The sequence below is a fragment of the Coregonus lavaretus genome (genome assembly GCF_964263955.1).
Source record: "Coregonus lavaretus genome assembly, chromosome: 27".
Classification (NCBI taxonomy): Eukaryota; Metazoa; Chordata; class Actinopteri; order Salmoniformes; family Salmonidae; genus Coregonus; species Coregonus lavaretus.
This window is the reverse complement of record NC_140014.1, coordinates 33133849-33146805: the sequence shown is the minus strand read 5'-3', so window position 1 is coordinate 33146805 and position 12957 is coordinate 33133849. Positions and strand designations below refer to the sequence as shown.

The 12957-nt window shown below is 40.9% G+C and overlaps 1 protein-coding gene across 1 annotated transcript in view; it reads right to left on the bottom strand.

The window, feature by feature from the left end:
• npas3 (neuronal PAS domain protein 3) overlaps positions 1–12957 on the bottom strand; it is a gene marked incomplete at both ends in the record, with an annotated part of 490733 nt that overhangs the window by 202571 nt on the left and 275205 nt on the right. The window contains one exon of the mRNA XM_084144362.1: positions 30–274. Within this exon, the coding sequence (XP_084000488.1) occupies positions 30–274 (245 nt within the window). The remainder of the gene's footprint in view (positions 1–29; positions 275–12957) is intronic.

Here is a 12957-nt window from a genome sequence, read left to right as displayed (position 1 = left end):
GCTGGACCATGGTGGTGAATGGAGCTTACCTTTGACGGAGGTGTTGGGCGGTGGGCCTTCCATGTGCAGGTTCCATGGCGGGTCCCCCTGGTTGGCGAAGTCCCTCATCTTCAGGTAACTGATGGTGAGGCGGATGATGGAAGCCTTGTCCAGCTGGCTGGTAATGGCGCCGGGCAGGGGAAGCATCTTAGCCAGCTCATAGAACTCAAAGTTCTCCTTCCCCCGCCTCGAGCGAGCCGCATCCCGGGACTTCTCCTTCCTCAGAGCCTGCAACCTGGCAGGGTAAAGAGAAGAGACAGAAGTTAGGACCAGGGTTGTGTTCAGTAGGATAAAACATTTAGAAATGTTTTGATATGGGGAAGTACTACCTCAACTCAGCAGTTAGACCAGAGACATTTTGAAATTGGGAAATACTACCTCAACTCAGCAGTTAAGACCAGAGACATGTTCAGTGGGTGCAAACATTTGAATCCGCAGCAAGTAAGGACCTGGGTTCGATCAAGAAGCACAGAAAGCTGTGGCATACCATCACTCAACGCTAACACTGCCATAAGCAGGTTAGCAAGCAAGACCAGGGATGTGTTAAGAAAATAAAGTAAATGTTTTGAAAAGTTTTGAAACAGGGAGATACTTCCAGAACTTGTCTAATTAGAGCACAGATTTTCGTTTTCCATTGCTAAATGTTTTGCCAAGCTGTGACCAACTGAACATGACCCTGGTCCCTCTGTCAGCTCAGACACCTGACTGTTGTCATACTGTGGACTAAGTCTAGGTTACAGGGCTATTGTACCAACCACACCAGGCCACAGTCAGTTGTGGCCGTTAGTGACTTTGCTGTACTCCATTGGGAATGCTCACCACAATTGATTCAGTCATTGGAATTTAGAAGTGGGTCGAAGTTGTGATTAGCTTTGGCCTTGGGTCTCACGAGACAGCCTGCAGAATGACTTTCAGATTGCTGCCTTTTTTTCTTCGAAAGAGACTGCACTCTCTCTCTCCCTCCCTCTCCCTCTCCCTCCCTCCCTCCCTCTCTCTCACTCTCTCTCCCTCTCTCCCTCTCTCCCTCCATGTCAGATGCCTGAACTGGTATGAGTAACAAATATACTGCAGGTACATATTTCTCAGATGTGTCACAATAGGATTAAAATAGATACCTGGGCATATATATATATACAGTTGTAGTCGGAAGTTTACATATACTTAGGTTGGAGTCATTAAAACTTGTTTTTCAACCACTCCACACATTTCTTGTTAACATACTATAGTTTTGGCAAGTCGGTTAGGACTTCTACAATTAATTTTTCCAACAATTGTTTACAGACAGATTATTTCACTTATAATTCACTGTATCACAATTCCAGTGTGTCAGAAGTTTACATTCACTAAGTTGACTGTGCCTTCAAACAGCTTGGAAAATTCCAGAAAATGATGTCATGGCTTTAGAAGCTTCTGATAGGCTAATTGACATCATTTGAGTCAATTGGAGGTGTACCTGTGGATGTATTTCAAGGCCTACCTTCAAACTCAGTGCCTCTTTGCTTGACATCATGGGAAAATCAAAAGAAATCAGCCAAGACCTCAGAAAGCAAATTGTAGACCTCCACAAGTCTGGTTCATCCTTGGGAGCAATTTCCAAACGCCTGAAGGTACCACGTTCATCTGTACAAACAATAGTATGGAAGTATAAACACCATGGGACCACGCAGCCGTCATACCGCTCAGGAAGGAGACGCATTCTGTCTCCTAGAGATTAACGTACTTTGGTGCGAAAAGTGCAAATCAATCCCAGAACAACAGCAAAGGACCTTGTGAAGATTCTGGAGGAAACAGGTACAAAATTATCTATATCCACAGTAAAACGAGTCCTATATCGACATAACCTGAAAGGCCGCTCAAAACCAAAACCACCATAAAAAAGCCAGACTACGGTTTGCAACTGCACATTGGGACAAAGATCGTACCTTTGGAGAAATGTCCTCTGGTCTGATGAAAAAAAATTGAACTGTTTGGCCATAACGACCATCGTTATGTTTGGAGGAAAAAGAGGGACTCTTGCAAGCCAAAGAACACCATCCCAACCGTGAAGCACGGGGGTGGCAGCATCATGCTGTGGGGGTGCTTTGCTGCAGGAGGGACTGGTGCACTTCACAAAATAGATGGCATCATGAGGAAGGAAAATTATGTGGATATATTGAAGCAACATCTCAAGACATCAGTCAGGAAGTTAAAGCTTGGTCACAAATGGGTCTTCCAAATGGACAATGACCCCAAGCATACTTCCAAAGTTGTGGCAAAATGTCTTAAGGACAACAAAGTCAAGGTATTGGAGTGGCCATCACAAAGCTCTGACCTCAATCCTATAGAAAATGTGTGGGCAGAACTGAAAAAGCGTGTGTGAGCAAGAAGGCCTACAAACCTGACTCAGTTACACCAGCTATGTCAGGAGGAATGGGCCAAAATTCACCCAACTTATTGTGGGAAGCTTGTGGAAGGCTACCCGAAACGTTTGACCCAAGTTAAACAATTTAAAGGCAATGCTACCAAATACTAATTGAGTGTATGTAAACTTCTGACCCACTGGGAATGTGTTATGATGATTAATGTATGTGCAACTCATAAGCTGTATGTGGACACAGGACAAGGACACACCATGTGTTAGTGGTGTCACGAGTGAGGAATAGAAGGTCAGTGTGCCAAGATAGATTGGGGGCCACTGGTGCTACTCTTAGGATGGGTGCGTGATGGAATGGCCTGGCTAGGGTGCCACACTACACTAAGGAGGTAGATGATATGGTGGTAGATGAGTGACAATCAATAATGGTTAGCAACTGTGTAAGATAAAAGTAGGTTGGAAGAGCAGTATATAAGCTGAGAGATTGTCTATGGAAGTCATTCAGATGGCAAGAGGCAAAGCACGTGCAGCCTGTCATTGAATCAAATATTGTGACCATTAAATAATGACTGAATCCAATCTCAATCTGTGTCAACTGCTCTCTTGCATCCTGAACTTCTCAATATCAGAAACTCATCATAACATAATGTGATGAAAGAAATAAAAGCTGAAATAAATCATTCTCTCTACTATTATTCTGACATTTCACATTCTTAAAATAAAGTGGTGATCCTAACTGACCTAAGACATGGAATCTTTACTAGGATTAAATGTCAGGAATTGTGAAAAACTGTGTTTAAATGTATTTGACTAAGGTGTATGTAAACTTCCGACTTCAACTGTATACTATAGCCTACTGTATTTAGGTTTATGCTTATAAGTCCTTTATTTATACAGCGGCAGTAGATCACAAGACCTATTGAAGGACGCATGGTTGGTTATAGTCTATTGGCTCGCATCGTTCCAGTCAAACACTTCTGTCCGTTTCAGTCGCTGTGTTATTTATTTCATATCAGATAACTCCAAGCAGACAGTTCCATACTTTCATAACACAACTCCCAACTTTCCATGGCGTTCATCATCCCAAGCCATTTTGAATTAAGTTCGCAATAAATCACACAGGAACCTCTGGGTTCCCCACTGGCCGACAGCTAGATTAATTTTTTACCAGCACAAATGTAAAATCAGTTCGAATGGACTTGAAAGATGAGGGAAAGCAGGGGTTTTTCCCCCCGAAGATGATAAATGACTGTTGGTGAAGAAAATCATTTCACATTGTTTTGTCGTTTACTTATCAGTGATTCAAGCAAAAACCAACATAATTAAGCCAACGTGAAAACAGCAAGACAAGGCCCACCCACCCTTTGATGAATGTCGGTTACTTATAGAGTATATAGATTCAAAAGAAGATTTCAAAATTGAATTCATGCATTTAGATCTGCATGCAAGATTCAAATGACAATTCACCAAGTACCACTTCCCACAACCTTCATTCAGCTAAAGAATGTCTTGTGGGTCACTAATGACATGCTCATAGTTGTCAAGATCAATTTATGTTAGCTTTGGTGAGAATTAAGAGTATAAGTAGCAGATTGCTATTCTCGATCGCTCCCCTGCAAGAAGAAAAGCATCATTTGATGGTCTGCTGCTCAGACAATATATAAAGCTAGTTGTAATGGTTGTTTGGAGGCTAAGTGCAACAGAGCTGCAGAATTTAATTTGTTCCACAAACTTGGAAAGCACTATGTCGGCCTGCCAAATATCTCTTGATGTGCCAGGGTTGTGTGACCTTAGTACAGCAGACAGAATCTCTACCTACCTACCTGACGAGCATTTTAAGGCCTTATAGAAATATAGAGATGAGTAACCAGAGTAAATGTAACAGAGTAAATGTAACACTTTATTTTATAAACATGACATTAACATTTTACATTTGACATTTTAGTCATTTAGCAGACACTCTTATCCAGAGCGATTTACAGTTAGTGAGTGCATACATTTTCCATACTGGCCCCCCGTGGGAATCGAACCCACAACCCTGGCGTTGCAAGCACCATGCTCTACCAACATGAACCCCCCAATGGCTTTTCAAGTGCCTTTCAGAAGACAGGGATGAGGTCACTAGCTTTGGCTGTATTTGGTTTTGGTTCCAGGTTAAACAGAAGTCACATAGGTCATTCTGTGGTGCACTGCACACCACATACTGTGCTTTCTGTTCTTCAGCTTTCTGTAGATTACTGTAAACAAAAATTATGTAAACTATTTTTCCCAAACTGTGACCCGTTGTGTATTTCCGTTTACGGAATATTTAGATAAAGCCTGGAATAAAAGAAAAAGGGCTACCTATAATTAAATTATACAAATATTTAGCTTCTACGTGGTAAATGGCAAGTGTGTACAGTGAGGGAAAAAAGTATTTGATCCCCTGCTGATTTTGTAAGTTTGCCCACTGACAAAGACATGATCAGTCTATAATTTTAATGGTAGGTTTATTTGAACAGTGAGAGACAGAATAACAACAAAAATATCCAGAAAAACGCATGTCGAAAATGTTATAAATTGATTTGCATTTTAATGAGGGTAATAAGTATTTGACCCCTCTGCAAAACATGACTTAGTACTTGGTGGCAACACCCTTGTTGGCAATCACAGAGGTCAGACGTTTCTTGTAGTTGGCCACCAGGTTTGCACACATCTCAGGAGGGATTTTGTCCCACTCCTCTTTGCAGATCTTCTCCAAGTCATTAAGGTTTTGAGCCTGATGTTTGGCAACTCGAACCTTCAGCTCCCTCCACAGACTTTCTATGAGATTAAGGTCTGGAGACTGGCTAGGCCACTCCAGGACCTTAATGTGCTTCTTCTTGAGCCACTCATTTGTTGCCTTGGCCGTGTGTTTTGGGTCATTGTCATGCTGGAATACCCATCCACGACCCATTTTCAATGCCCTGGCTGAGGGAAGGAGGTTCTCACCCAAGATTTGACGGTACATGGCCCCGTCCATCGTCCCTTTGATGCGTTGAAGTTGTCCTGTCCCCTTAGCAGAAAAACACCCCCAAAGCATAATGTTTCCACCTCCATGTTTGACGGAGGGGATGGTGTTCTTGGGGTCATAGGCAGCATTCCTCCTCCTCCAAACACGGCGAGTTGAGTTGATGCCAAAGAGCTCGATTTTGGTCTCATCTGACCACAACACTTTCACCCAGTTCTCCTCTGAATCATTCAGATGTTCATTGGCAAACTTCAGACGGGCCTGTATATGTGCTTTCTTGAGCAGGGGGACCTTGCGGGCGCTGCAGGATTTCAGTCCTTCACGGCGTAGTGTGTTACCAATTGTTTTCTTGGTGACTATGGTCTCAGCTGCCTTGAGATCATTGACAAGATCCTCCCGTGTAGCTCTGGGCTGATCACCTCACCGTTCTCATGATCATTGCAACTCCACGAGGTGAGATCTTGCATGGAGCCCCAGGCCAAGGGAGATTGACAGTTCTTTTGTGTTTCTTCCATTTGCGAATAATCGCAAACTGTCGTCACCTTCTCACCAAGCTGCTTGGTGATGGTCTTGTAGCCCATTCCAGCCTTGTGTAGGTCTACAATCTTGTCCCTGACATCCTTGGAGAGCTCTTTGGTCTTGGCCATGGTGGAGAGTTTGGAATCTGATTGATTGATTGCTTCTGTGGACAGGTGTCTTTTATACAGGTAACAAGCTGAGATTAGGAGCACACTCTAAAAGGGAGTGCTCCTAATCTCAGCTTGTTACCTGTATAAAAGACACCTGGGAGCCAGAAATCTTTCTGATTGAGAGGGGGTCAAATACTTATTTCCCTCATTAAAATGCAAATCAATTTATAACATTTTTGACATGCGTTTTTCTGGATTTTGTTGTTGTTATTCTGTCTCTCACTGTTCAAATAAACCTAGCCTTAAAATTATAGACTGATCATTTCTTTGTCAGTGGGCTAACGTACAAAATCAGCAGGGGATCAAATACTTTTTTCCCTCACTGTATATAGATTGTGTATAGGCTTGTCTCCCACATGAATATTCTCTTTGTGCCAGACTGGGTTCAAATGCCTTCTGTTTAATTTTTCTGTATTTATTTATATGTATATGTTATGTATGTATGTATGTGTCTATATACAGTTTATATGTATTTATGTATGTATGTATGTACGTATGTATGTGCACTACCAGTCAAAAGTTTGGACACACCTACTCATTCAAGGTTTTTCTTTATTTTTACTATTTTTTACATTGTAGAATAATAGTGAAGACATCAAAACTATGAAATAGCACATATGGAGACATGTAGTAACCAAAAAAGTGTTAAACAAATCAAAATATATTTGAGATTTGAGAGTCTTCAAATAGCCATCCTTTGCCTTGATGACAGCTTTGCACACTATTGGCATTCTCTCAACCAGCTTCATGAATGCATTTCAATTAACAGGTGCCTTCTTAAAAGTTAATTTGTGGAATTTCTTTCCTTCTTAATGCGTTTGAGCCAATCAGTTGTCTTGTGACAAGGTGTGTGTGTGTGTGGGGGGAACGGGGACGACAGTCCATCATTACCTTAAGACATGAAGGTCAGTCAATACGGAACATTTCAAGAACTTTGAAAGTTTCTTCAAGTGCAGTCGCAAAAACCATCAAGAGCTATGATGAAACGGGCTCTCATGAGGACCGACACAGGAATGGAAGACCCAGAGTTACCTCTGCTGCAGAGGATAAGTTCATTAGAGTTAACAGCCTCAGAAATTGCAACCCAAATAAATGCTTCACAGAGTTCTAGTCACAGACACATCTCAACATCAACTGTTCAGAGGGGACTGTGTGAATCAGGCCTTCATGGTCGAATTGCTGCAAATAAACCACTACTAAAGGACATCAATAAAAATAAGAGATTTGCTTGGGCCAAGAAACACGAGCAATGGACATTAGATCGGTGGAAATCTGTCCTTTGGTCTGGAGTCCAAATTGGAGATTTTTGGTTCCAACCGCCGTGTCTTTGTGAGACGCGGTGTGGGTGAACGGATGATCTCTGCATGTGTAGATCCCACCGTAAAGCATGGAGGAGGAGGTGTTATGGTGTGGGGGTGCTTTGCTGGTGACACTGTCTGTGATTTATTTAGAATTCAAGGCACACTTAACCAGCATGGCTAACACAGCATTCTGCAGCGATACGCCATCCCATCTGGTTTGGGCTTAGTGGGACTATCATTTGTTTTTCAACAGAACAATGACCCAATACACCTCCAGGCTGTGTAAGGGCTATTTTACCAAGAAGGAGAGGATGGAGTGTTGCATCAGATGACCTGGCCTCCACAATCCCCCGACCTCAACCAAATTGAGATGGTTTGGGATGATTCGGACCGCAGAGTGAAGGAAAAGCAGCCAACCAGTGCTCAGCATATGTGGGACATATATAACACTTTTTTGGTTACTACATGATTCCATATGTGTTATTTCATAGTTTTGATTTATTCACTATTATTCTACAATGTAGAAAATAGTAAAATTTATGAAAAAACCTTGAATGAGTAGGTGTGTCCAAACTTTTGACTGGGACTGTATGTATGTATGCGTATTTATTTACTGCTCTAGCGATATAATTATTGTCTGGATAACCTTATTATTATGTATTGATTTTTATCTTAAATTTTTTCACTCTTTATGCGATGCACACTGCAGAGAACACCGGAAGAAGAATTATCACTGAATTATCACAGTGAATTATTGTAATGATTGTTTATGTGTCAATTAATCCCATAAGGGATGGGTTGCCAACTGGCGATTTGACACGGAAATAAAATGTCATTCATTCATTCATACTAAGTTGGTGACCAGCCCCCTACATACTGCAACGTGTACTGTATATGACCCCATAGTCTGTATTATAAACTGGGTGGTTCGAGCCCTGAATGCTGATTGGCTGACAGCCGTGGTATATCAGACCATATACCACGGGTATGACAAAACATTTAATTTTACTGTTCTAATTATATTGGTAACCAGTTTATAATAGTAATAACGTTTGTGGTATATGTCCAATATACCACGGCTAAGGGCTGTATTCAGGCACTACGCGTTGGCCATATACCACACCTCCTCGGGCCTTATTGCCTAATTGCACACTACATACTTCATATAGTGTAGTAGGGAGCACAAGCAGTCAGGGCCGGCGTTATGGGCGGGCCTTAGGGGGCCTGGCCTACCCTACCGTACCTCCTTGCCCATCCAAATAAAATACTTAAATATTGATCATTTATTTGAACGAGACGCACGATGACATAAAGACACATCAATCTCAGATAAAGCATCCGAGCGAGTGAAACAGCGCCCCTCTGTCTCAGCATGTGTAGACCATATATCTGATGCTGTCTGGTTCAAAAGAGTATGGCATGTCATACTATTTCTGTCCAGACAGCATCAGATACATGGGCTACACATAGTAAGACAGACAGGCTGCTTGGATGCTTTCTCCGGTGAGATCATTTCAGCCACTTGCAAATTGAAGGAAAGTTGGAGGGTGCACTGTTGGTGGTTGCACTGTTCGGATGCTGGAATTATTTTGGACGAACGTGCGAAGGTAACCTACTTTTTGAAGTGATTTGTTTAACAATTAGATGAAAACATCATGACTGGTTATGTTCATGCCACATTAAAAGGTAATACATTTTGACAGTTAAATTATGTCTTTGCTATAAAACCCACACAAGCGCATGCACACATAGGAGCTCCCGGGAAAAAAAACATGCCCCCCTATGGAAATCAAATACCTGTCCAACTGATTCATTTTGGCGCCGGCCCTGCAAGCAGGACAGCTTCAAAATCTGTAATTCCCCTTGAGTCCCAGAAAAGCCTGGTTATCAACAGGAAACTGATCACCTACACTACTACTGTAAACCATCTGGTCCACAATGCTGGCACAACCCCACCACATTCTTTTTGTATCATTTTCAAACAATTCTCTGTATTCTCATTCGATACCACACAAACCCACATCCATACACAAATCTCAATGACATAATGGAGAGAAACTCTATACTGGTGAATGTTTACTTGAGAATAGAATGCTTATGGCCCACACGGAGAAATGCCAGTGGGGAAATCAAGCAATGTGTGGGGTGGCTGATAGGGATCTGTGTGTAGGAATAGAGAGTCACATTGTGTTGACATTTCCTACTTCCCACGTCTAGAAGAGAACCCTAGAGTACAGTTGGCATTGTTAAAATGGAAAACAACTGTTGAGAGGACGAGATTAGAGATATGAAATGTACACAGAACAGGCTATTTGTTCACTCCAATAACAGGTTTCCAAAACACAGAGGAAGTCAGCATCCATTTGGAGTCCATTAGCTTTGACTTATATACTGAAGGCCTAACTTATAATATGAACACTATTATAATAATATAAACCAGACTAAACTTAACGCTAGTAAAGCATGTGTTGTCGCTTTGAATATCCTAAGAGGCTGGCAGCTCACAGCTCCTAATGTCTTTCTTGAGCAAAATCATAAGATATGTTTAGATGTGCTTGTGCAGTAAACAACAATAAAGTAGCTACAGGGTCATTGGCCAATGAAATTAATGGACATCTTTAATGGAGGTGTATAAGATATCGTTCTACTTAGCCAATCAGTGAACCACCCACCGTTCAACCTTTGAGGACAAGGAGAATACATAAAGCGGCTGAAACTTGTGTGCAAATTATCATTTAGGATTGAAGTAATTGGTTTAATCAGTGTTGAAAAGGCAGCCAGAGCAGAAATGTCACTTTAGATTAGGGCCCTCCTCCTGAAGAAATGTATGACACCACTGATCAGGGGACTAAATCACAAAACCAATCAATTGCTTTTGTGACTCTCTGCTCCCCATGCAGCAGTAAAAGGTTCTCACTGCATTAGGTTCTCTTTCCCATGATAGAAAATGCTATCTCCTTAGTAACATAATTGAACTGCTCATCAACTTGGTCACACTGTGTCATCAAACCTGTCCAAACCCCCAGCAAACAACCCTGTTCAGGTTAGGCCTCACTCCACTCACTCTAAATACCACCAACACTGTTCGGGTTAGGCCTCACTCCACTCACTCTAAATACCACCAACACTGTTCGGGTTAGGCATCACTCCACTCACTCTAAATACCACCAACACTGTTCGGGTTAGGCCTCACTCCACTCACTCTAAATAATACTGAACAACACCAGGGCCCAGATTCACAAAGTGTCTCAGAGTAGGAGAGCTGATATAGGCTCAGTTTAGCCTTTTAGATCATAATGAATAAGATGAAATGGACAGTGGAAACTTGATCCTAGATCAGCAGTCTCACTCTGAGATGCTTTTGGAAGACAGACCCAGGCTGCAGAGGGACCGCAAGGAGTTTCTAACTAAGCATTGTATGCTACACTAAGATGCTTAGTGCTATCAGGGATCCTTGGGACGTCCCTACCCTAATCCCTAACCTTAACCCCTACCCTTAACCATAACCTAACCCTAACCTTAACCATTTTACATTTCAACTTCAATGGGGTAACTTCATAGTTGGGACATCCCAAGTATCCCGGATAGCACGGACAACACTAAGATGTTCACAAAATGTATCTTGTATTTAAATAAGATGGCCAAACAAAAATCATAAGCAGCTCTACAGATTCAGATTCAGAGTGTTTAATAGTCACATGTACAGGGTTGCAGATGTGATTGCGTAGTACAGTGAAAATCTTAGTCTTCGAGCTCCAACATGCAGGACTAAGTGAAATAAAAGAATGAAATGGTAATAAAAAACAACAATATGAATAGAAATAGCACTAAGTATCACAGGTGTTCATCAACATTTACGGGACTATAAGTAGAAACACGTATTAAATTCATATTATTCAATGATACTTTGACATCTATTCAGTTAGTTGTACAGGTAGATGTAGGATCTTAAATTGATCATGCTGTTGCAGGAAAACTTTCCTGCAAAGCAAGAAATGTAAAACTTGTAGTGCATTTAAGGTTTAAAAAGGTTTCTGAAGTTTGTAATTTCCACATCAGACTTGATTTCCCTTACAAAAAAAGTATCAACCCTACAAAAATGTCCATGAATTATAATCCACATAACAATTCACATTTCCTGTTGCAGCAGGATTATTTTCCTTCTGTAGCAAACTGGCTGAAATTAAGATCCTACATCTATAACACCATACTCTTAATTATATTGAACAATGTTATATACAGTGAAAGTATTCACACCTCTTGACTTTTTCCATATTTTGTTATGTTACAAAGTAAGATTAAAATGGATTTCATAGAAACATTTTCTCAACGATCTACACAAAATATATGTAATGTTAAAGTGTAAGATTATTTTTTACATTTGTAAAAACAAATCTGAAAAATAAAACACTAATATATCTTCATTAGATTAGTATTCAACCCCTGAGTCAATACATGTTAGAATCACCTTTGACAGCAATTACAGCTCTCTAAGAGCTTTCCACACCTGGATTGTGCAACATCTGCCCATTATTCTTTTCAAAATTACTCAAGCTCTGTCAAATCATTGCTAGACAACAAATTTCAGGTCGTGCCATAGATTTTCAAGCTGATTTAAGTAAAAACTGTAACTCGGCCACTCAGGAACATTCACTGTCTTCTTGGTAAGGAACTCCAATGTAGATTTGGTCTTGTATTTCAGGTTATTGTCCTGCGAAAAGGTGAATTAATCTCCCAGTGTTTGGTGGAAAGCAGACCTCTAGGATTTTGCCTTTGCTTAGCTCCATTCAGTTTATTTTTTATCCTGAAAAACTCCCCAATCCTTAACGACTACAAGCATACCCATAACATGATGCAGCTACTACTATGTTTGAAAATATGGAGAGTGGTGCTCAGTAAAATGTTGTATTGGATTTGCCCCAAACATAAGACTTTGTATTGAGGACAAAAAGTTAATTGCTTTGCCAAATGTTTTGCAGTGTTACTTTAGTGCCTTGTGGAAAACAGGATGCATGTTTTGGAATATTTTTTATTCTGTACAGGCTTCCTTCTTTTCACTCTGTCAATTAGGTTAGTATTGTGGAGTACCTACAATGTTGTTGATCCATCCTCAGTTTTCTCCTATCATAGCCATTAAACTATGTAACTGTTATAAAATCACCTTTGGCCTCATGGTGAAATCCATGAGCAGTTTCCTTCCTCTCCGGCAACTGAGTTAGGAAGGATGCCTGTATCTACAGTGGGGGAAAAAAGTATTTAGTCAGTCACCAATTGTGCAAGTTCTCCCACTTAAAAAGATGAGAGAGGCCTGTAATTTTCATCATAGGTACACGTCAACTATGACAGACAAATTGAGAGAGAAAAAATCCAGAAAATCACATTGTAGGATTTTTAATGAATTTATTTGCAAATTATGGTGGAAAATAAGTATTTGGTCACCTACAAACAAGCAAGATTTCTGGCTCTCACAGACCTGTAACTTCTTCTTTAAGAGGCTCCTCTGTCCTCCACTCGTTACCTGTATTCATTAATTAATATTATCAGTATAAAAGACACCTGTCCACAACCTCAAACAGTCACACTCCA